Consider the following 26,069-nt stretch of genomic DNA (forward strand, 5'->3'; position numbering starts at 1 on the left):
TATCAGACAAAGATAACACAAGTAACACTTTTTCATACAACTGTATATATTGATATTGATATGGACCATTAGAAAAAATTTGCAAATATGGAAATGATATACTTTTAGCATAAAAACGTGATTTGAACAGTAGGTCATTTTTTGATGTCACATTCTACTTAAAGATAGAAAGAAAATGCTTTTTCAGTAGATTTTCGGGATTGCAAAATTCATATATCTGTACCGAAGCAGGTAAGAAACTTATAGAAACACAAAACCATATGTTAATGACTACAATTTTGTCATCACTTACCCGGCATCTGTACTGTTGCCACATAGAAGGGCATCCCTCTGCCCAGGCAAGAAGTAATAATTTCCTGTTTATAAAGCAAAAACATCTATATTTTAACAAATGTGAGATAATTTCTAAATGAGAAAACACATTTATCTATTCCATGCTGAGCAATTGATGCAATTCTGCCTTAGAACATTTAAACTAAAATTAAAACTGTAAAATTTATGGTTGACAACAAGGTTTGAAGAGTCTGGATTCGCTAATTAGGATGTAGGGAGATATTTTTTTTCTGGTAAATGCAACTCAAGAGTACTGTACATTCTGTAATCACTGGTTTTCACCAGATATTACATGTTTAATTATTTATAGCTGATCTTTTACAATATCTCACAATGCAAACTGCATATTAAACTGATTTTCTAGATCTGATGATACTGTTGTGTTTGCCTTAAAAATCCATGTCCAGCTTTAATATTAAGAGGGTGCTTTCAAAAAGAATTGCACGGCAATATTAACATACATTTTTATGATGAGTTCATGGGCTGCAAAGGGCCCATATACTGTTCTTGCATAGAGGTCCTCTTCTGTCTGTGTCCACTAATGGGTTATTCCAGTCGGAAAGGGACAATTAAAGCAGATCTACAAAATCATGACCCAACTAAAAATCCTTGTGCTCCACTATGAGAAAAATGAGTGTGATATTGAAATTGGAATTTTAAAGTTCTGGGAAGAGCTGGGCTTTATAGAGGATTTTACTTGTGATCAGCGGAGAACAGTCGAGACCACCACCGATGTAAAGCCCTGGATCTTTTCATAGAGCTGGTAACTCAGGTATGGTCACTCTACAGTCACAGAGGACCTAGAAGGCCCCAATCACGACATGCAATCCACAAGAAGTAAGAATATTAGAGCATCCTTCAATAGAATTGTGTACTGTGTTTTAAGTCTGGTATTTCTCCTGGTATCACAAATAATTTGACCAGTGGGCAAAGACGTGCTTCCCTAGACAGTCTGCCATGGATTGGATTGTGTGGAAACATACCATCAACTGGTAACACCCATAAAGGTATAGTAGGAATAATAGCAAAACAGAACAATGTACAATTCTATGAGAAGATGCTCTCAAATCTTTATTTCATGAAGAATATATGTTTTTACTAAGTTTAGAAAGAAGATAAGTCCTCGGTGATTGTATTTTTAAGACTTGGATTATATTGACTTAGTAGCTGCAATGCATCATTTTTAAACATATACAGGCTCAAAATGGCCAATCTGTTCTCTACTGATGCCTTTGAAGAAAAAGCCCATGAAGAGCTGCACAAATATAGCAGAACAGTCAATTAAAAGACACATGCCATTATAGTTAACTTTTCAACATAAGCTGTCGTGTGTGTACTTGAGCAATTCCACTATATCTGGCCAGTATATGACTTGTATACTGCATTATTTCACAAGTTTCCCCCCTCTACAGGCTTTATAGCTAGTGTTTAGTTGTCTCTGAGCTAGAGGGTGGAGACTGCATCTAGCTTTATTCTCTGTTTAGCACATGTTCAGAAGTATCAGTAGCATGAAAGACATTATACAGCAGTGTATATGTGAATCCAGCTTTGGAATTAACTAAATCACTCTCTAACATCAGCATGAACTGCCTGTTATTTATTTTTTTATTTCTACTTGATTTTTCACTCTGTTCTTCTCTCCGCTTTCCTTTAAATAGAGTATAATAGGAGCTGTATTCTGACCCCTCACTTTTATTCTGACCAATGAATATTTGAGCTGTTTTTGCTCACAGAATGGTGGTGAGTTAAAGACATTGTCCACTACTTTTACATTTATGGCCTATCCTTATGATAGGTCATCAATGTCTGATTGGCCAGGGTCTGACGCCCGGTAGCCGCCGGGCGGAAGTGCTTACTTGAGGACCTGGCCATATATTTGTAGTAGCCGCTGCTGGGTACTACACATCGGCCTTCCATTCATTAGAATAAGAGGCGGATATGCATTACCAAGCCCCAGCCACTACAAGTAGACGACCAGCTTCACAAGTGAGTACCTCCGTCTGACGACCGCCCATACCTATAACAGCTGATCGGCAGAATGCCATGCGGTGGACCCCGGCCAACCAGACACTGGATAATTCATCAATGGAATAGTAGTGGATAACCTCTATAAGGAGACAGAAGAGAGGGAAAGAAGTGGCTCCTAAGTGAAGAAAGTAGCAAAATTCTCAGATAAGGCATATCATGAAGTGTCTTACTGTACAGAGTGGGCCATTTATATGGATACACCTAAATAAAATGGGAATGGTTGGTGATACCAACTTCCTGTTTGTGGCACATTAGTATATGGAAAGGGGGAAACTTTTCATTATAGGTGGTGACCATGGCGGCTATTTTGGATCCAACTTTATTTTTTCCAATGGGAAGAGGGTCATGTGACACATCAAACTTATTGAGAATTTCACAAGAAAAATAATGGTGTGCTTGGCTTTAACTCAACTTTATTCTTTCATGAGTTATTTACAAGTTTATGACCACTTATAAAATGTTTTCAAAGTGCTGCCCATTGTGATGGATTGTCAATGCAACCCTCATCTCGCACTCTTGACACACTGATAGCAACACCGCAGAATAAATGAAATGCTAGCACAGGCTTCCAGTATCCGTTGTTTCAGATGCTGCACATCTCGTATTGTAAGGCAATTGTCTATGCTGTGAAGATATGAGATGTGCAGGATCTGAAACAACGGATACTGGAAGCCTGTGCTACCATTTCTTCTGCAGTGTTGCTATCAGTGTGTCAAGAGTGGGAGAAGAGGGTTGCATTGACAATCCAACACAATGGTCAGCAACTTGTAACTAACTCATGAAAGAATAAAGTTGTTAAGGCTAGCGGAACGCACCAAGTAAATACAGATGTTTATTATTATTGGTACGTTCGCAGCCCAGGGTCCACCGGGCAGGAGGAACCTGCTGCTAGTGAATGGTGGCACTATTTGGCGGCATAGGCTAGCTCTGTTACTTCACAGAGTAGCCGTGAAAGGAAAGCACTGCGCCCTGTTAGACTCACAGGAGCACAAGCTTACTACCGAACTGATAGCAGTCAGTGGTCATGCAAACACACAATCTCCTCACCAGTGGTGCCGGTATTCTAGGGGCTTATTTCAGCCGGGTCCCTGAATACAATCATACAATCTCCTCACTGGATGTGCCAGTATTCTAGGGTCTTATTTCAGCCGGGTCCCTGAATACAATCACACATAACCACACTGGCGCAAGGCACGTAACTTGGATTGATACTAGCGCATGGCTGTGCGGTCATGCAAACCTTTTATAGCTGCAGCAAGTACAGGACCTTCCTAGAAGGACCAATGGGAGGCTGCCACAGAAGTTGAGCACCTTCAGGACCTTCCTAGAGGACCAATGGGATTAGCTGCAGTATCTAAGCATGTGACCATTGATCTCCAATGAGAGATTTTACCCTGGGCATGCTCAGAAGGGGAAAAGCAGGACTTAGTCCCAAAAACGTCTGCTCGCCGCTGCCCAGTACTGGCAACAATGGCAGAAGCTGGAAAGGCAGCAGTAACCCTTTGCACAGAGTCAGACTGAGCAAGACGCTGGGACCGATGTCTCTGCTGAGCAGACTCCACTTCGGCAGGAGAAGATTGGGAGACTGCAATGGAGATGGCCCGAGATTCCCCCTGTGCAGAGGTGGGAACTTGACCCCTAACAAAAGTTACGTTAAAACCAAGCACATCATTGTTTTTCTTGTGAAATTCCCAATAGCTTTGATGTGTCACATGACCCTCTTCCCATTGGAAAAAATAAAGTTGGATCCAAAATGGCCAACTTCAAAATGGCCACCATGGTCACCACCCATCTTGAAAAGTTTCCCCTCACCCACATACTAATGTGCCACAAACACGAAGTTGATTTCACCAACCATTCCCATTTTTTTAGGTGTATCCATATAAATGGCCCACTCTGTATATTCGCTGGTATTATTGATTCGTTCAAAGTTTGTTAAAACGACAGTGACCATTCAATCATATAGGCAATTTGTTTAAATAAAGAATCCAAGTCATACAGATGCAATGCCGATTCCATTTAAAGGTAAATCATCACCAAAATCCCAGAAATCCCCGAAAACATTTATAAAATCGCCAACATTTCAGTAAGCTATTGGGCAGTTATTATACATTTGTAATGCACATACTTACTTTCATTCTTGATATATTCTTCTTTATCGAATGGATTTAATGTTATATTTATGTAGGAACCATTAAAGCCAGCCGTGGCATTATAGTAAGAGGTAATATTTGCTTCGTAATCTGGGGGCCACCTAACACACTTATTTCTCAAGTGTCCCATAAAAAGTTGCAATCCTATTAGTGCAAACACACTCAGACAAAACACCGTGAGGATCATCACATCTGAAAGCTTCTTCACAGACTGAATCAGGGCCCCAACAATGGTCTTTAGACCTAGAAAAACAGGCAGGCGGTTATTGTATGCAAAAAAAAACAACAACTATGCAATAAAAAAAATAGAAAATGAGGCCTATAGTAAGATCTAAATCTCATGCAACAGCCTAAAGAAACTTTAATGTATGTGCAATTGTGGAGAATGATGGAAACTCAGCGGGTGAACAAGATAGCAATAGTCATATCGAATATGTGAAAAAAAGTGAATGAAGGATGGATAATGAACTTTTTGTGTAAGAATTGAAAAAAAAAATAAAATAAATAAAACCCTTGTTTTTTAGGAAAACAAGTCATTTCGCACTTCATGCTATAGGTGAAGTCTACTGTAGGCATATAGATTGAATAAGTGCTGCAATCTAAACAATACAAATGCTGACAATTTTATAACATACTGTACAGTTTTTGATGAGGTAGCAATTTCTGGAAAGAAGATCATCAATGATTTTCATTGTCGTATATTATAAAACTGTGTCCGATTCATAAAAGTCAGTCAAATTTTTTCAAATTTTTTTAAAAAAATATTTCAGTATCCCATGCAATGCCCTTGCGTCCAGGAAATACCATGTTCACATTTCAATTTATTTCTTTTTTTTTTACTTTAATTGTTTCTTTAAAAAAAAACAATTTAAAATTGTAATTAAAACAGTAACTTTTTTTTCCCCTTGATTTAACATATAATTAAAGCACATAGCATTGTTTGGGATGAAGATAACGAGTTATGACAAAAACAACCATAAAGACATTCACATATAGGGTTAGTTGGATGTGAAACATAAAAAAAAAGGAAACAAAACAAACATCACGCAGGCTGGGTATACTGCGATGCCCCATGCAAAAAATTTGTTAAACTCTAAGGCTGATTAAAAAAAAAAATAAAAAAAGCTTTAACATGACACAAGAAAAAAAAAAACACAAAATCGTTTGGAAACCAAGCATTTGCCAAGTGATTTGTGCTTTTTGTACTTTTTCTTTTTTTTTAGATATATATGCTGTAATGCAAGCAACAAGGCTTTATGCTCAAAATGTGATTATAGTTAGATGGAGTAAAAAAATGTAATCAGCCTAGGTGTTTAACCTGTCTCTCACCTGGAATGACTGAAATTGTTTTCAATGCTCGGAGAACTCTGAATGTTCTCAATGCTGAGACATTGCCCAGGTCCACAAACTCTGTCACATATCTGCAATAGGGGAGTTCACACACAAACACAATGACAGACACAAAGAAACAGTTGGATGTACAAAGGGGCCTAACACCTCACACCAATTACTTCTTACCTGGGATTACAGAAATAGTTTTCAAAGCTCTTAATACTCTGAAAGTTCGAAGAGCTGAAACATTGCCTAGGTTTACAAATTCTGTTACATACCTGTAGGATTAAATCAGAGTTATTCAGGATATTTACTTAGGTCTTTCTTTAAAAGACCTTTTTTTTTTAGACTTTTTTGGTGTTCAGTTCAAAATTTCTATTGACTATTTTTATAGAAAGTGAGCATGGGCTTTTCCGCCATCAGTCGCTCACAAAATTTGAAGGCCAATCAAAAAGTTATCGGTTGAGAATTGGTGGGAGTTGTGTTGGAGTATGTCCTTTTTTTTAAAAAAAAAAGATACTCCTGGTCAATATTCATCTACAATTCAAGGTTTTTGTTGTTGTTTTTTTAGCATAGAGAGAACCCAGTTAAAAAGCAGTTGTTTTAACTAAATTCTGTAACGATACTTTCTAATTTCAGCAAAAGTTTTTCATCGTATACGGACAGAATTTCAGTTTTAGAAATCACAAATACATAGATCAAAGCTTAGTTTGTTAATTTTAGAGATTTACAAATCCATAATATAAAGTAAAATTCTAACATCGTACTATGGGCACTATTTACTACCAGATTGGAACATTTATATGTTATTACTTCTCTTGTGTTTTAATACTAAGTTTTCAAAAAGTTACCATTTGAATGGTATCTTATATTTTCTCTCTCTATAAAATTTATTAATCGTGTCTGCGAAGTGAGATACTGATTTGGCTTTTATCCTAAGTCATATTGCACGACTCGTTAAAGGGTTGATTGTGACTTGTAGGATCGCTACTTCCAACAGGTGGCGCTATAGAGTTTAAGTCCTCTTTTTCTCAGAAGAGGCAATTTGCATATTAATCCTGATCAGTAATTCTGATTTGCTTTTCCCACACTGATCTTGAGTTACATTACGTCTTATAACTTAAACTTATTTAGAACCCCATTTAGGATTCTGCCGGTTGCTTCTTGGAGTCCACCAGCACTGTTGGAGAAACCTTACACATCTCAGCTGACCTCAAAAATCTAAAGTCCTTTGTATTGCATTTAGTGAACTTTTCTATTTTCTTCACGTAAGCTTCTTATATAAAAAGTAAAACTTGTTGGTTCTTTACTTAATAGAAAAAAACTTTTTGAGGAGCTACCATAAATCCTAAAAATCTTTGTGGGGTACTATTTTTTTACTAAGGAAATCTAGTTGAAGTATTGAGTTTTACTGGCAACAGTTCAGGGGGGAAAGTTTATAAATTAGTTCTCCACCAGAAGAAAGACAAAGACTGTCTCTCTATGGCCACCTATTCGAGGTAACAACTGTATAAGTCTGTATCTTGGCCGAGACTTCCAACGTAAAACAAAAGGAATTGACTCTAGCAGAAAGTAACTGGCTTCAAATGAGTTTTAAGTGTGGGTAGTCTTCTGCTTTAGCTTTGGTCCCATTATTGTGTTGTACTCCTGGGACCAACAAAAGTACTTTTGAAAGCCAGTCCAAATTGGTTGCCAAAATACAAATACACAAAAAGCGATCTAGCAGAAACGGTTAGGCGATCAGAGCCAAGTAGAAACTAGCAATTCTATAAAATACTGTAAATCCTTTGCAAATCAAGATCTTTCCCAAAAAATTAAAAGATATATTTTCAGAACACTATATCTTTATATAAACTATGGACAGGCGGACCTACGCCTCAGTGTAAAAGTGAGAACTTAAATGTGGTTCGTAATCTGATCAACTATTCTCTAGATTATTGTTCAGTAATGCCTGAGACCTATATTGATAAGGGCTTCAGAGTTTACGGTTGCACCTGATCCCAGAGGCTTGAAGGGGTCTGAAGGGTCTTTCTGACACGTTTAAGCAAGCCAGAACTATAAATGAATGAAGAGAGGTAAATGATACTGTTTTGGATTTTGATTTAGGGTCCAAGAGAATTAGGCTGTGCATTGAAAGGCATTGTCTGGGTTAATGGTATTGATTTATCCATGGGATAAATTATCAATAACAGATTGATGGGGATCCATCATCCTCTGGTGGCAGCCAGATATGACCATTGAACAGCACAGCTCCATTCACTGTTGAAAACTACCAGTCTGATCCTATTCTCTTCAAAAGTGGTTGACTGGGCTAATGAAGGGTCATCAATATCAATTGGGTGGGTGTCTAACAACCAATACCCCACCAGTCAGCTGTTTTCAGCTTTGTAGCTTTGTAATCCGTGAAAGGAATTGGAATCGCACAACTCCGTTCACTGTTTAATGGCCGCTGCCAAGAACTGCAGCTCAGCTCCTATTCTCTTGCGTAGAAGCTGAGCTGCAGTTCCTTGAATGAAGCCGTCCTATTCCGGGTCTGTGCACTGTTTACACCAGAGCTGTCATCAATATCATTCCCATGGACAACCCCTTTAAGTAAACCATGCTACAAATGTATTTGAGACTAGGTGGATAGACACTTGCCTAGGGAAGCAATGATGATTCAAACCCCAGAAAAGTAAAGCTCACGAAAGTATGTCCCTCACAACTAGCTCCCTAGTTACCAACAGCAAATAAAATTGTAAATGTATTTTCATTTCAGTTTTTCTATATAGTCTCTGCAGACATTGAACACAATTCTACCGTATCATGCAGTTAATGGAAACAATTTCATGTCTTGCTTCTTTAGACTGCAATGTAATTAATGAGTTCTCAACCTCAGTGCATCTAGTAAAAAAAAACATGGAAACATAGTTTTGGAAAATAGAAAGCTATAGGATCTCATTTATATAGGAATTTGATGAGCAGGAAGCAGTCCCTTCTACTGAAAAACTAATTTCGGAATTGCTAGAGATAATAAACACAGTAAAAAAAAATACAAAAACAAGAGAAATCACATTTTCCACTTTGACCTGACTTCAGGAGGACTCTTTCTGAGCTATATTAGGAGTCCGAAAAAGAGAAATGGCCAAAACAACTAATGATTGGTTCAAAGTTTCTAAATAATGAAAATGTCAAAATGTATTTTCTTCACAAAGATCTAGCACATTTCCTAGTAGAACTGCTGTATAGCAGGTTCCAGATTGTCTGGGAAGAAAGCCAGATACAAGTGTAGAATATTTATGGTATCCCATATTAAGATAAGCCACAAAGGACAACAACATTTGCAGCCTCTTAAAATACTTTTAACAACATTTTCAACAGGAAATTGTAAAATTAATTATCCATTACCTGTTGAATTTAAAGATCAACCTAGATGAATTTTTGCAATCTGTTTTCCATTATACAGTACAATGAGCCAACTAAAAATACTATCCAAAATTAAAGTAGCAGTCCAATGATTTTTTTTAAAATTCATCCTATCCCTAGTCCTTCAATGTACGTAATTATGCTCCTTAGCTCTTCAGTTAGGTCATATGATCTCATGGTGATTCTCTGGGAAATACATGGCTCTCTGTTCTCTGAAGATGGCCACCATATCAGCCACCAGAACTTCCTCTCTCATGAAATACAACAAAAAAGCAGAAAATGTAGGACATGGGCGCTGCTGATAATGACTGTCGACAGAATACAAGACACAGATGAGGTTCCATTATTGGTAAAATATTGAGCATACATGTTTTGTAAATAAATTGGTGTCTTCATCATCCAAGTATGTGAGATAATTAGTGGGATATCACATGCATAGGCACTTTTACCATACATAGCTTGATAAAGATGCCAATTGGATATCAAAACGAGCAACCTAAATATTTTAACAATTAATGAACCTTGGTAACATCTTACATTCTCTGGACGGTCATTATCAGCAGTAATCATGATCTGCATTTTCTGCTTTATTGGTGCATATCCTGCATTATTGTTTGATGATCATTGCTTAAGAAAGTTGAAGACACTGATAAACCATAGTTCTACAAGCCTTTATCACAGTTGTGCCCGTAATGGCATAACTCCAGAAAGAGAACACATACAGCACCAATCTACCTATAACTCAACTTTGTAAAAGATTTATTGTACTAAGAGGTGCCATGTCCCATTTTTATCTTTTTGGAGAAATGATTTTGCATGGACTGTTTCACACAAGTTTTCCCCAGAGAAAAGACAGAAAGCTCTATCACAGTTAATGATGATTACTGCTACATTTATAATGTAGGAGATCACAGTTTAGCCTCTAAGTCTGTTTATGAGTGTACTTATAATATATTTGTCTATTTAGGAGAATATAAAGGGAAGAATAATCACAATATTATCACAGCGGGCAGAGATGATGCAAGTTTTTCTGCCCCTGTGATTCTGTGCTGATGCTTCTGTCATGAGAGTGTCACATCACCCTGGAAGACTTGGAGTTAGATGATCATATTGGGTAATGAATCGCAAGTCTTCTTTAGAGATGGTGTCATTGATTTGTGTCCCATATTAAATGGATTTTGCTTCTTCTGGTGCTGAAGAGGTTAACGACCCTTTCTATGCTGATCAGAAAGATGCAGCTCGATTTTAGCCGTTTCTGATGTGGTCATTACTTCTTCCTATTTAAACTGGTCAGACCTTGTCCCTGGCGGTGAAAGATTCTTCTACCTGTGCTGTGTGCTATAGTGGTTAGAGTAGAGTTGTTGTAGAAGTGTTCTATGGTTTGCTGTAGAATGTTGTGTGTTTAACTCCTCGTCCCTGTTCCCATTTAGTTTATTCCTCCCTGTCCCTATCCTCATCAATATTGTTGGCTAGTGCTTTTGTATGATAAAGACTTTCTGTTATCCTTGTTTTGTATTTGTGTCTTATTTACATTACATTTCTGCCCCATGCCTCATGGGGTAGGGGAGGGGACAGATTAGGGTCTAACAGGAGCATAGCAAAGTCAGAGACTCAGGCCTCTCTACCTCCAAGAGTACCCCTGGCACAGGGATAGTTAGGGTCCCAGTTCCAGGGACAGTTTGAGTCCCTCCTACCTTACCGAAGACCATCACAGGGTGAGGATTAACAGCAGAACATAGATGGGGAAAAAAGCAGACGGAAATCTTGGAATCAGAATGGACACTAAAGTGAAGTAAAGATTGAACCACATGGATGTAACTTCACCGTACTGTATATTAAAGAAATGCATAGTGTGACAGACGATCTTGCGAGGCGATGGAAAAAAAATGAAAGGACTGCTTCTTTAAAAACAGATTAGGGTATGATAAAAGTGGTTAAATTAGTTGATCAAATTGTTGTTTATTTAAATGTTATGAATGACCCCAAATTTTAGAGTATTATTTTTTTTGCCTAATAGATATTAAAAAAAACCACCATTTTGGGTGCTTCAAACAAAAAAAAAAGAAGAAAAAAATAAAATTTAGCTCTATTTACGCAAAGCTGCTTTTTTGTTCCTGGTTGTTGGAAAAGAGTTGATTATTCACAAATACATTGCAGTCAGTTAACTCTCAAGATCATATAGATGTTATATTTTTTAGCTTTGTTCATCAATTTGGATGCCCCAGTTCTTTTAAATAAATGAGCTTGATATCATAGAAGCAGATTTACTGACAAATAAATGAATGAATTCACCAATGACTCTTATACTATTTGAAATGTATAGAAGATTGTGGATGCACATCAACATAATTAACTCATTAAAGGGTTGTTTAGTTTAGAAGGCATTAATATAGACCCTAATAGGGTATGTAAGTTAATATAGAGGGGTCTTATTTTTAGGAGACTCATCTCTTGGCCGGGTGTGGCAAAAGCAACTCTTCTTTTGTAAGCCCTGTCCTGTATCACATAAACAGTTTCCCGATGTAATGTTTTATTTGCCGCTCCAGGGAAATTAACATTTACTATTGAGAATAATTGCAAAATCCTGATAATCACTGGGGATCCAAGTAGAGGAAACTTTAAGATCGGCTTATTGTCATGGAACCCTTCAAACAGTAGGGATTGTCCAAAGTGGGGAAAACCATCAACTGGTATTTATATTTTAAGGACTACTAAGCTAATCTAAAAAAACAGTGGCATACCTAAACCGGGTATATAATATTAAGCACAATCTTAAAATAAATGAGATACTTACGCCATGACAATGACGCTGAAGTCAAGCCAGTTCCATGGGTCCCGCAGAAAAGTGAAACCTTCTAAGCAAAAACCTCTTGCCAGAATTTTTATTAGAGATTCAAAGGTGTAAATCCCAGTGAAGGTATATCTGTAGTTCACAATAACATCATCTCATGATGGGTTACAAAATATTGTACGACCATGATAATAATGGTCTTTTTTGAAGTTTATCACTTACTCTACATTCTTGGTCCACTCCGGGGGATTACTCATGGTCATGAACACACAGTTGGTCAAAATAGTGCACATTATGAGCATGCTGAATAATGTAAGCAAGAGTTAAGGAAAAGTACAGACTTATCTTCTTGGTTATTAGGTTACTTGCATGTATTATTCCAGAAGCGATTTAACAAAAAGTTCAAATAAATTACAGGACAGCATTTTCTGGCACTTTTTAAATCAGGTTACAGAAGGAATCAGCCTAAAAACATTGTATGTACTTAAAAAAGTTTTAGAATTTTTTTTTCCCTGAAGCACTGTTTTTGCAGCCTTGTCATTAGGGTATGTTTCCACGTTCAGGAAACGCTGCGTTTTTGACGCTGCGTTGGGCCGCAGCGTCAAAAACGCAGCGTCCAGATGTGACAGCATAGTGGAGGAGATTTCATGAAATCCCGTCTCCACTATGCATTAAAAGACGCATGTGGCATACCCGCAAAAACGCACACACGGCGCGTATTTTAAGAACGCAGCATGTCCTTACATTGCAGAAACAACGCAAGGACAACGCAGGTGACCTGCCAGTGACCTCAGGTGCAGATTTGGTCAGGATTTTAACTGCGTAAAATCCTGACCAAATCCTGATGCAATCCTGAACGTGGACACGTACCCTTAGACAGTGCCTAGTTTGGAGAGGTTTCCTGTAGGATCTTCCTCAAAGAAGTGACAGGAACTTTATTTTTTCTACCAGGCATTCTCAAAACCTCTGCAGGAAAGAAAAAGTAAAAAAAAAACCTCCTGATAAGAAAAACAAAGTGCATTTCTCATAAAAATGAACTGTGAAAATTTTTAAAGAATTTTGGGGAAGGATTTTAGATCTGCTACAAATAAAAAAAATCATGAAAAAAATTCAGTGCGAACTCTCAGAGCTAAAAAGAACAGTAGAATATTAATCTTTTGCTTCATTACTCTATACGTATCACAAATCATTTTGTAAACCAAGAACCTTACAATCATATGAGTGATTGATTAGTAAAATTAAAACTAGATTAAAATAATATGTAATGATAACTATAATACATAATATATGAAACATACATCAGCTAAGAACCATAGTAACATACAGCATATTAACAAAAGTATTGAGACATGCGTCACAATCATTGAATTCACATTTTGCATTCCGTCCCATTGCCTCAGGTGTAAAGTCAAACCCTTCACCATGGAGTTTCTAAATATATGAAAACTTGGGTCATTCTGAAGAGCTCACTGATACCACCATGCTCCTTTCACTGGAGCCACCATTGGAACAAGTGGGGTTCAAGAAATGTCTTCCCTTGTAAATATTCCCCCATTACCTGTGAGTGATATTATTGAGAAGTGGAAGGAACTGCAGCAACTCAGCCACGAATTTGAGACCATGTGAAGTTACAGAGTAGGGTCACTGAGTGCTGAGGAGCAGAGGGCCGAAAAGTCAGCAACATTTTGCTGACTCCAACAATACAGCGTCCAAACCTCCTCTACCCTTAACATCACTACAAAAACTGGGCTCAAGAAGCTTTATGACCAAGCAGCTGGGTGTACGACTTACATCACCAAGCACAATGTCAAGTATTGGAGGAGTGGTGTAAAGCTGGACTCTGCAGCAGTGGAGTGATGGATCATGCTACTCTGGTTGACATCTGATGTTCGAGTCTTAGTTTGGCAAATACCAGGAGAACATTACCTGCCTGACTGCATTGAGCCAGCTGTAAAGTTTGGTAAAGGAGGAGTAATGGTGGGCTTCTTTTTCAGGGGTCTGCCTTGGTTCTTTCCTTTGATGGGAAATTTTAATTTATTTAATATAAAGGACATTTTGGACAATAGTAGCTTACAAATTTATGGGAACAGTTAGAGGAAGGTCCTTTTCCTTTTCCCTATGACTGCGACCAGTGCACAAGGTCCATAAAGGCATGGTTGGGGATGGGGGAGTACGGTGTGGAAGAACATGACCAGCTGCAAGACCAGATTCCCGACTTCAACCCCAGCCAACACCTTTAGGATGAACTACAATGGAGATTGTGAACCCAGCCTCTCATCCAACATAAGTGGCTTATCCCACAAATGCTTTTCTGGAAAAATGAACAAAAATGTCCACGGATACCTCCAAAATTTTGTAGAAATCTTTTCCAGAAGAGTGGAAGCCGTTATAGCTGCAAAGGGGCCGACTCCATATTATTGGCTATGGATTTAGTATGGGAGGTCATAAAAGCTCCTGTAGTGTGAAGGTGTCCGGATTTTGTCCGAATAATGTACGTGGCAATAGAATTTTTGGGAAATTATATAAATATACCGTAAGTCCGCAAATAAGACGGCAGTAAAAATAGAACAATAAAAAAAGCCTCACGTCAACTATTTCAAATGCAAATTTGTTCCGGTAATTTAGAGTTTCCCAAACTGTGGTTTTTGGAAAGGTAACACCCCCAGTGAACTCAGGATGGAGAACACAGCCACTCCAGATCTACTTATTATCTTGCAATTTGCAATAAAAAAAAATGTCAATGGCTCTAAAATAGGTCACACTTTTAATTCAAAACTGGCTAGACAAGTATTTTATTTTTGTGAAATTCAAGTGATGATAACGAATATAAATGATTTAAAACAACAGCTTTCCGTGATTGAAAAAAAAAATCAATTAGATTTTGGGCAGATAATCAGCTGTAAGAAAAAGGAGGATTCAGTTCTCAGCCATCAAAATATCAAATATCAGCATAGGAGAATAGAGAGAACGCAGCATTGTGGTATGAATAAATTAATATCTGGGTGTGTGTCTAGCAAAGCCCAATCAGTGATGACAGGGCGAGACTGCATACGTAAATGTCCCTTATATTCCGTGGGCAAGACAAATGGAAACTTTAATGATACCATTCTGCTGCAGATACGATCTTTTGATTGTCCGTTATTGCATTTTAACGCAATGTTGCGGCGACCAAAAAAAACGTAATTTTGGCATTTTGATTTTTTTCTCGCTACGCCGTTTAGCGATCAGGTTAATCCTTTTTTTTATTGATAGATCGGGTGATTCTGAACGTGGCGACACCAAATATGTGTAGGTTTGATTTTATTTCTATTGTTTTATTAAGAATGGGGCGAAAGGGGAGTGATTTGAACTTTTATAGTTTTATAATGCGATCACCGGTGGGCGTACTTCCGTCACGACTGCCAGAAGCGCTATTTAAATGCCGCTGTCAGTGTTTGACAGTGCCATTTAACTAGTTAATAGCCGAGGGAGGATCGTGATTCCACCCGCGGCTATTGCAGGCACATGTCAGTTGTTCAAAAGAGCTGACATGTCCCGGGAAATATGTGGGCTCACCGCCGGAGCCCGTATCAAAGGGAGGGTGTCCAACATCGGCATACAACTTCACCTGATGTTGGAAATGGGTTAAAAAATAATTTTTGTACATAACATAAAGGTGCGATAATTTATGCAAATGTAGAAGTAAAAATTGAAATATTCCATTCAGCAGGCATCTTCTCATGCTTTAAGTGATGTAAACTCTAATGAGTTTCCTGAGTTGACTTTAGAATATGAATTCTATGAACCGTGACCAAAAACAGGAAAGTGATATATTTGAATGCAAAAAGTATTTGACCTTGCAAAAAAACTTTTTGATGCAAATTTACACATATATTATAAATTGCAGTCTGTAGATTTTTTCTTAGCCATAACTGGCCTTCTATTCAACAGGAATATGTTATAGATATATAGATATAATTTTTGCCAATTTTTTTTATTGCCATATGTCAATATGTATTAAAACTAAAAGTGTAATATCTTACTATTTTCCCACTGGCCATTGGTGCTTTTTTTATACTCTAACTTCTTGTTGTTTCAGGAAACAACACATGCATATTATTAGCAACAGTCAGACCCTGACCCTGTCTTTTGTATTGAAGCATCTAATGAGAATATGCAAATATCATTATAAGGGAAAAGGAGCAAGAGGAGCTGAGATGTCACCTATTGTGATTGATTGATCCTGTGTTATCAGCAGTGTATAGAGGTGTTACTTGTCATTTTAATGCTGCCTCTGATGATAAGGAGCCTGCTGAAAACTCTTCCTGAAAGAACAGGAAGTAGGAGTCTAAAAAAAGCTCCAGTGGACAACGTGAAAACTAAAAGATTGCTAATCTTGTATATTTAATAAAGATCATGATATGAAAAATAAAAAGGGCCAAAATGGATAATAATAATAGTAATCATAAGAACAACAATAATAATAACAATCATAATAATAAGAGTAATAATAATGACAATAATAATAGTAATTATAATAATTCTGGCAATGAAACCTGATTTAAACAATAAGTAATTTTTTATTATATTAGATTTGGTATATTAATGTATTAGCGGAAAGATTTATAGTACTGGTTACTTATGAATCAGGACATTTATCAGCTAGTTACTGCGGCTTAGTTAGGCAGACATCTAATGGAAATAGTTTTTCAAGATCATTAGGTCAAATTGTATGGAGAGGACAAATACATATTAGCTGGCTTGCCATTTCCAACCACATAACAATAATGACTACATATTAAAAATGGACAAAAAAGGAAGAGTAGACAAAATAAAGAAAAAAAATAAAGAATAAAGAAAGAGTAGATAACCACAACAAAAAGGTAACCTAAAAGCTACGGTATATAAAATAGAATATTTTATACCAACTTCTTTTGAAAAACTGTATTGAAATTGTACAATATCAGAGTAGAAAATGTTTTTACAATTTTATAAATAAATCAAGAAATTTAGGCAGCACTAAACCATGGTGATATGTTCACCGATGTTTTGCCTCCTTGAGCCTTTGTCCAGTATTATTCTACACATTTTCACTAATTCTTTCTTTTGTTTTTTACATTTTGATTCAAATTATTTATTTCATATTTGTCACTAGTCAAAAAAGTGGTAGAATATATTTTAAAGAAGATTTTTCAGTCATCCTGCCATTCCTCGAAAACTCCTGGAATGTATGAAAAGTTGACGGTCCTGGTAGGAGAGTGACTCAACCCTTAGACAAGGGAGAATGGTAACACCCAGTTGTCAAATTCATGAGTACATTTCCAGAAGGGATAAAAGAGGAACAACATAATGTACAGTGTCTAGAATATTTCAAGTGGAATACAAGTATTTATTGAAACAAACATTGTGTAATATCGTTTAAGAGCAAAACTTTAAAGGGTTTGTCCAGTCTACCTCTAGAGACATTTTTTGTTACTTAAATGCATATAATTGGAGCTATAAATAATTTTTACAAATGGGTTTCATTAAAAATGTTGGACATTTTGGCTTTTTACAGGTCTTTTGCTACTTTGATGTAGTCTGTGGTTATAGTTCAGCTGAGAGGAGCTCAGAAAACGAAAGCTAAAAAAGTAACAAACTCTCCTGTTCGACCATCATCGTGGGCTGACTGACAGATGCTCATTTATCTCATTCTGCAGCCAGCAATGCACAGTGCATCGCCAAGGCTGTAGGAAACGAACAGTGCTAAATTTGTAATGAGGCCCAATTGCAAAAAATATTTTTTAGGTACAATTACATGTATTTTAGTAAGAAAAAACAATTGTCCCCAAAGGTGGGCAACCCATTTAAATGGGTTGTCTAGGATGAAACCAACCTTTCTTTAAAAAGGTTGATTTGCAATACTAGTTAGACATACAAACTACATCGAAAGCTTTATGTGTGAATCAAGCCATAGGGTATGTTCACACATAGCTATTTTATTCTGCACAAAAAACTAAGGTTATTGCCAGAAAATTAAATTTGTTTTGCAGACCTTTTATGCTTTCTTGGTGCAAAGCAAATTTGATCTCAATGGCAAAAAGCTGCAACAAACACTGAAAGAAACTGCACCATGTAAATGAGATTTTAAAAATCTCATTCATTTTTGCCATTATGTAAAATAATGCAAAACATAAGCTATGTGTGAACAAGCCTTGAATGCCAAAAACCTTATAGTTACATAGTTACATTTTCAGAATCATGAATGAATTGCAATAATTAGTAAAGGATATGAATGTACCAAAATCTTTATTGAATATCTTCTAACGGGGTTGAAGGGAGTTAAAATGTACAAGGCAGACGTGGCACTAAAGCGGAAGAGTGTCTTCCCTCTATTCAATACTATAAAGGTCTAGACAGAAAGGAAACAGAAATGTGTTAGTTTTAGGGTTACAGAAGTAAAAAAAATCAAGCAACAAAGTGAGCAGCAAATATCATAAGATAAAAAATAGTACTCATCTCAGCACTGATCATTGATGTCAGTGACTACGGCATGTGACTACTGAGTGAGGACAGTGATTGGCTGCAGTGGTCACACGGTAGTACAGAACAACATCACTGACAGACCAGCGGAAAGCAACTGGCGCATCTGCACTGAATTGGCAGGGGATGCAAATAGAATTTATTTTATTATTTTAGAACATTTATTTTTTGTGCTCTTTAGAAAAGGATTAAAATAATGCAAAAACTTGTAAAAGTTGAACCATGATGGACGGTAGCTGAAAATATGAAATGTTATACAAGACGTTACAAAAGTATATTAACAGGTAAAGAAGAAGAAGACAGCTGTTTATTTTTCGTTAACCTTGTGAATGTACATTAGTAAGAAGATGGATGGAAATAGGAAAGTAGGATCAGACTATATAGGGATTGTTTGTATATTGTAACCATGGAGACACGGAATACTGCATAGAAACTGTACACACAAAACTTCAGGACATTTCAAATTTGCTTTATTTTTTATTTGCAATGCATCCTAGCAAAAAAAAAAATATTGCTGTAAAAGTGGGTGAAGATTTTAAGGGTGTCTTTTAGACATCTCAAGAACAGGATTTATCCATCTCTAGTCTGGGGCCACATTGCATATTGTCTGTAATGGAGAGGTGGCCGGCTGGCCGCGTATTCAAGGTTCTTCAAGTTTGCTTGTATTGGAGTTGAAAAAATTGTCATGTAAGAAATTGGGAAATTTGGGAACTTCAATACCTTTATATTCCCATTCTTGAGATACATCTGGGTCTTACCCATGGGACCTGCATATATCAGACATTGATTGCCTATCTTCTGGACAAGACATAAATGCCCCAGACGAGATAGATACATTTTTTGAATTGTATAAGAATAGGTTTACAAATTTCAATTAGAATCATAAAAAAATATTTAGAATTGAGAGTCCTCAGTGGTTGATACCTTTTAATGGCTAACTGAAAACATGGTAACAAATTGCAAGCTTTCGAGACTACACAGGTCTCTTGATGAAGAGACCTGTGTAGTCTCGAAAGCTTTCAATTTGTTACCATCTTTTCAGTTAGCCATTAAAAGGTATCAACCACTGAGGACTCTCAATTCTAAATATTTTTCTATCTACTGGCTAACACGGTACCAAGATATTTATCTTTCCTGTAATTAGAATCATAGAATCATAGAATGGTAGAGTTGGAAAGGACCTCCTGGGTCATCTGGTCCAACCCCCTGCTCAATGCAGGATTCAAAATTAGCAACAGTAACAGGGACGTCATCTACAATTCCAAAGAAAGAAATTCTAACGATGTAAATTTTTCCACAAACTTTCCATAACATCAAGAATCTTGTGCTAGAAGTAATTTCTGGAGTACCCAACATGCTGAAAACGTATGAATGACTGTTCCAAGTGGTCAATTGGTATCTCCAACATTTTGCTGAGGTTAACTTGGCCAATAAGCTACAATAGGAGGTACTACGTACAGTATATCAGGTGGAGACATTTAACGTATATATAGACTTTTCTAGGGAACTAACAAGGGAACACCTAAGCTTCTAAGGAGGTATGACTTATCTGAAGCCAGGTGGGAATTGTCATTTTTCCACTTATGTAAAGTTTTCTTAAGGGGCCAAAAGTTTGCTTTAAATGGTTGAAAAAAAAGGTAAATTGCGTACAACCAGCATTAAATGCTGTTTTGGAAACCTTCAAGCTTCTCCCTTTCATGATAATAATTAGACTCTTTTCGCACCATGCTTGAGCCTTCTCTGCTGTCTCCTTCAGTGAATTCTGTCTGGAGATCAGAAAAATAAGATGCAGAAGGAACCCTGACAGAGCCATTAAATGCAAAGAAGCCAATAGAGTACAAAGTCTGCAACAGGTGTGTGTTTTATGCAGTACACAATAGCGCAGCATATATACAGTGGGGGAAATAAGTATTTGATACACTGCCGATTTAGCAAGTTTTCCCACCTACAAAGAATAGAGAGTTCTGTAACTTTTATCGTAGGGACACTTCACCCGTGACAGAATCTAAAAATAAAAACCAGAAAATCACATTGTATGACTTTTAAATACTTAAATTGCATTTTATCATATGAAAAAAGTATCTGATCATCTACCGACCAGCAACAATTCTGGCAATCACAGACCTGTTAGTTTTTCCTTAAGAAGCCTCCTACTCTGCACTCATTAGTCATTACCTGTCTTAATGGCACCTGTTTGAACTTTTTACCTGTATAAAAGACACCTGTCCACACAATCACACTCCAACCTCTCCACCAGGGCCAAGACCAAAGAGCTGTCTAAGGACACGAGGGTGGGATGAGATACAGGTCAATAGACAAGCAGCTTGGCGAGAAAGCTGAGAAGGCAACAACTGTTGGCACAATTATTAGAAAATGGAAAAAACACAAGATGAGTGTCAATTACCCTCAGTCTGAGGGTCCATGCAAGATCTCGCTCCGAGGGGTGAGGATGATTCTGAGAAAGGTAAGGAATTAGCCCAGAACTACACGGGAGGACCTGGTCAATGACCTGAAGAGAGCTGGGAGCACAGTCTCAAACATTACCGTTAGTAACACACTATGCAGAAAAGGAATATACGGCACTCCTGGTAAGTGATTCAGGTGCCCAAGTAGGGGTCCAACCCGTAGTGCAATAGTAGCAACAAACATGGCAATCAGAAAATGTATAGACGTGTGAAAAAGTATTGGCAATCCATAATATAATGTTTCAGTCTGTTTAGACCTTCATCAAAACTGACTGTCGTCTGGGGGAGACTTGAGATGGATGGAAGCAGCGCTATGCCAGAGCGCGATACATGCGCCATACCACAGCGACATAGACATGGGGACTGCACATGATGAAGTGTGTCTGAAGGGGGACTGTGACGGGGTGTACGGCAGAGCAAGAAGGGACAACAGGCCGAGGGATGATTCAACAGATTTATTATCAAGAACGCTGGAACAACACATGCAGGTAGATCTACAGAGTCCACAATTAGTCCAATGGAACAGGTTCGGGGGCACCTCCCGATAATCCTTGTGCCAGCTAACAAAGCAATAGTCCACACGAGTCCAAGGGATCCTAAAACAATCCCACGAGCGACGAGATATGTCCTCAGCTCAAGTCTCGCCCCATTCGCTTCCGCAGTCACAGATGGACATGGGGTCTTGCCTCAGCTAAGAATCCCCACTCCTTCTCCTTCAAGGATCAACTCACATCTGATCTCAAAATAAGAATGGATTGTCTGAGCTCCTGGGATCCGCCCATGAAGGGGGTAGGGGTTACACCTTCTATTCAATGGTTGGGTCCACCAGAAGATTCTAGACTGGTGGGCTCCAGGCAGTCTATGTAGTATGTACATTTGACTAGCCACCTGCTGTGAGGAAGAATGGCTATTCCTCCACTAGTGATGTTGACAAAGCTTAATTACATTAGAGCTTAGGGCTGCAAGTATTGGGGGAAGGAGACATTGTTACAGGTGAACTCCCAGCCAAGAAAATACATAAATTACAGCTAATAGAAACCAGAGAACAGTTACATACATCAAATGGCGTATTATTCAAATACAGGACAGGGCAAAAGTACATATCATGACAGGGACTGCAAATGATGAAGTGGGTGAGGGGGACTGGAAATGATGAAGCGAGGGGGGAGGGGGACTGCAAATGAAGAAGTGAGGGGGATAGGGGACTGCAAATGATGAAGTGAAGGGGTATGGGAGACTGCAAATGACAAAGGGAGGAGGACTGCAAATGATGAAGTGGGGGGTGAGGGGGACTGGAAATGACGAAGTGAGGGGGAAGGGGGACACCAAATGAAGAAGTGAGGGGGATAGGGGATTGCAAATGATGAAGTGAAGGGGTATTGGGGACTGCAAATGATGAAGGGAGGACTGCAAATAATGAAGTGGGGGAGGTGGACTGCAAATGATGAAGTGGAGGGGTGAGGGGGACTGGAAATGATGAAGTGAGGGGTATGGGGGACTGCAAATGATGAAGGGAGGAGGACTGCAAATAATGAAGTGGGGGGAGATCGGGGGACAGCAAATGATGAAGTGAGGGATGGGGACAGCAACTGAATTGAAGGTGGGAGGTGGGGAGAGCAAATTATGAATTGAAGGTGGGGGGTGGGGAGAGCAGATAATGATGAACTTGGAGAGTGGGGGAGTAAATGATGTATTGAATGTGGGGGAGAACAGCTGATAATGAATAGAGAGTGGGAGAGAGAGAATACATGATAATAAATTAGGGCATTAGAGGCATGTAAATATATTGAATCGGGGGAGTGGGAGGTACATATTGGGGGGCATTGAGGATGCAGTGAATGAATTGAGGGAAAAAGTACATGTGCTAATTAATTTATATATTTATTAGGTGGGGAAAGTGGCCATTTGTAGTTAGTGGCGGCACAGTGGTGGATTATAATTTATATTTGGATAGGTGAGTTGCATAACAACTAATTTTATATTAATGGTTGGTGCACATCTGTATTCAGCTGTGTAGTGTACAAAAAAGGGAAAAAGTGGGGAATTTTGCCAGAATGGGGCCCTGAAATTCCTAGTGGCAACCCTGATTATGCAAAAACCATACAAAATTATTTTCTGGATTTTTTTTTACGACTCTGTATCTCACATGTGAAGTGTTCCTACAATAAAAATTACAGACCTATCCATTCTTTGTAGGTGGGAAAACTTGCAAATTCGGCAGTCTATCAAATACTTATTTTCCCCACTGTGCTAATGCAAAATGTACATTGGGGAACCTTCTCTCACTCTACCCAGGTTATACAGATGAGTATTGTTGTGATGTGTGTCCTAACTTATTGAGATATACTCTGATTACCTTACCATATGTTAACCTTGGGAATGGTTTTCTCCATCCAAATAGCTGTCCATGCTAAATACTAAGGTTTAAATATACTCTTTGACTACTTAATGGGTTATTTCAGATACATGCCAGTGTTATATGCCTAAGCTGTGAAGGTTATCTGTAGATTATTACAAACTTCTGTGGTTTCTAGATTATCCCACATGGGGATATAATTGTCTATCAGACCACAACAATATGCATACTTAGATATACTGTATACCATAAGTATACCTCGATATACTTATTTATATTATTTTTGAGCTTCAGTACAATTTGATATAAAACTTTGCATATGTTCTGGATTATACCTACCTCTGCTATCTGGATATGTGGGGTATCTTTGTCCCTTCTTCCCCTTTGTTTTAGTATGTGATTTTTAGTGGTTGTGTTGTTATAATAAAGTCATACCATTTGAATATATAGCTGATTCAGCTTCCTTTTCTCTATGCGTCTTCTATTGGATTAGACAGCCTGACATGATGTCATGTGCGTGTTAATCTGCAATGATAGTGTTGTGTCAGGCTGCTAACCAAAATGGGAGACAAGGATGCTAACAGGCAGTAGGAGGTTTGTAAGGGGCCTGCAAATTGATTAACTTATCTCTGATAACACGGGTGCTTATCCCTACATGAAGTATAACATGGCTTTCTGTCACTAAATTATATATAACATATGGCTTCCTTTCTCCAGATGATATATAACATAGTTTCCTGTCTCATGGTGATATACAACATGGCTTCCTTTCTCGAAGTGATGTATAATATGGCATCTTGTCTCTAGGTGATGTATAACATGGTGTTGTGTCTCTTGGTGATATTTTGCATGGCTTCCTGTCTTTAAGTGATATTTATCATGGCTTCATGTCTCTGTGATATATTACATGGCTTACTGTCATTAGGTGATGCCCAACATGGCTGCCTGTTTCTAGGTGATATATCACATGGCTGCATGTCTCTAGGGGATGTATAACATTGATTCCTGTCTCTAAGTGATGTATAACATGGCTGCCTGTCATTAGGTTATATATAACATGGGTACCTGTCTCTAGATGATATGTAGCATGGCCACCTGTCTCTTGGTGATATATAAAATTGCAGCCTGTCTTTAGGTGATGTATAACATGGCGGTGTGTCTCTGGGTAATATATAACATGGCTTCCTTTCTCTAGGTGATACTTGACATGGCTTCCTCTCTCTAATTGATGTACAAATGGCTTCTTGTCTCTAGGTGATGCACAACATGGCTGACTGTCTCTATGTGATGTATAAGATGGCTGCCTGTCTCTAAGTGATCTATAACATGGTCACCTGTCTCTAGGTGATATATCACATGGCTTCCTGTCTCTAGGGTAATATATTATGGTTTCATCTCCAGATGATGTATAACATGGCTGTCAGTCTCTAGGAGATGTATAACATAGCCATCTGTCTCTAGGTGATATATCACATGGCCACCTGCCTTTAGGTTAAATATCATATGGCTTCCTGTCTCTATGGGATGAATAACATGGTCACTTGTCTCTAGGTGATATATCACATGGCTTTCTGTCTCTAGGGGATGTATAACATGGTTGTCAGTCTCTATGGGATGTATAACATGGCCGCCTTGCCTTTTGGTTAAATATAACATGGCCGCCTGTCTCTAGTAGGCAGTCTAGTAGAATATAATGGGCAATTATTAGTTACTAGATGGTGGCCTGATTCTAACGCATCGGGTTTTCTAGAATATGCATGTCCACGTAGCATATTGCCCAGCCACGCAGTATATTGCCCAGCCACGTAGTATATTGCACAGCCCACGCAGTATATTGCCCAGCCACGTAGTATATTGCCCAGCCACGTAGTATATTGCACAGTCACGTAGTATATTGCCCAGCCACGTAGTATATTGCCCAGCGATGTAGTATATTTCCCAGCGACGTAGTATATTGCCCAACCACGTAGTATATTGCCCAGCCACGTAGTATATTGCTCAGTCACGTTGTATATTGCCCAGGCACGTAGTATATTGCCCAGCCACGTAGTATATTGCACAGCCCACATAGTATATTGCCCAGTCACGTAGTATATTGCCCAGCCACATAGTATATTGCACAGTTACGTAGTATATTGCCCAACCACATAGTATATTGCCCATTCACGTAGTATATTGCCCAGCCACGTAGTATATTGCCCAGCCACGTAGTATGTTGCCCAGTGACGTAGTATATTGCCCAGCCACATAGTATATTGCTCAGTCACGTAGTATATTGCCCAGTCACGTAGTATATTGCCCAGCCACGTAGTATATTGCACAGTCACGTAGTATATTGCCCAGTCACGTAGTATATTGCCCAGCCACATAGTATATTGCTCAGTCACGTAGTATATTGCCCAGTCACGTAGTATATTGCCCAGCCACATAGTATATTGCCCAGTTACGTAGTATATTGCCCAACCACATAGTATATTGCCCAGTCACGTAGTATATTGCCCAGCCACGTAGTATATTGCCCAGCCATGTAGTATATTGCCCAGTCACGTAGTACATTGCCCAGCCACATAGTATATTGCCCAGTTACGTAGTATATTGCCCAGCCACATAGTATATTGCCCATTCACGTAGTATATTGCCCAGCCACGTAGTATATTGCCCAGCCACGTAGTATATTGCCCAGCCACGTAGTATGTTGCCCAGTG

The 26,069-nt window shown here is 38.2% G+C and overlaps 1 protein-coding gene across 1 annotated transcript in view; it reads right to left on the reverse strand.

Annotated features, from left to right (window-relative positions):
- The window catches only part of LOC138644540 (sodium channel protein type 2 subunit alpha-like), a 219,239-nt gene that overhangs the window by 121,351 nt on the left and 71,819 nt on the right, over positions 1-26,069 (reverse strand). Inside the window, exons 3-8 of the mRNA XM_069733064.1 lie at positions 18,294-18,412; positions 12,265-12,354; positions 12,046-12,174; positions 6,033-6,124; positions 4,494-4,757; positions 293-356 (exon numbers count right to left, since the gene is read on the reverse strand). Of these exons, the coding sequence (XP_069589165.1) occupies positions 293-356; positions 4,494-4,757; positions 6,033-6,124; positions 12,046-12,174; positions 12,265-12,354; positions 18,294-18,412 (758 nt within the window). The remainder of the gene's footprint in view (positions 1-292; positions 357-4,493; positions 4,758-6,032; positions 6,125-12,045; positions 12,175-12,264; positions 12,355-18,293; positions 18,413-26,069) is intronic.

The sequence above is a fragment of the Ranitomeya imitator genome, chromosome 7, assembly GCF_032444005.1.
Source record: "Ranitomeya imitator isolate aRanImi1 chromosome 7, aRanImi1.pri, whole genome shotgun sequence".
NCBI lineage: Eukaryota > Metazoa > Chordata > Amphibia > Anura > Dendrobatidae > Ranitomeya > Ranitomeya imitator.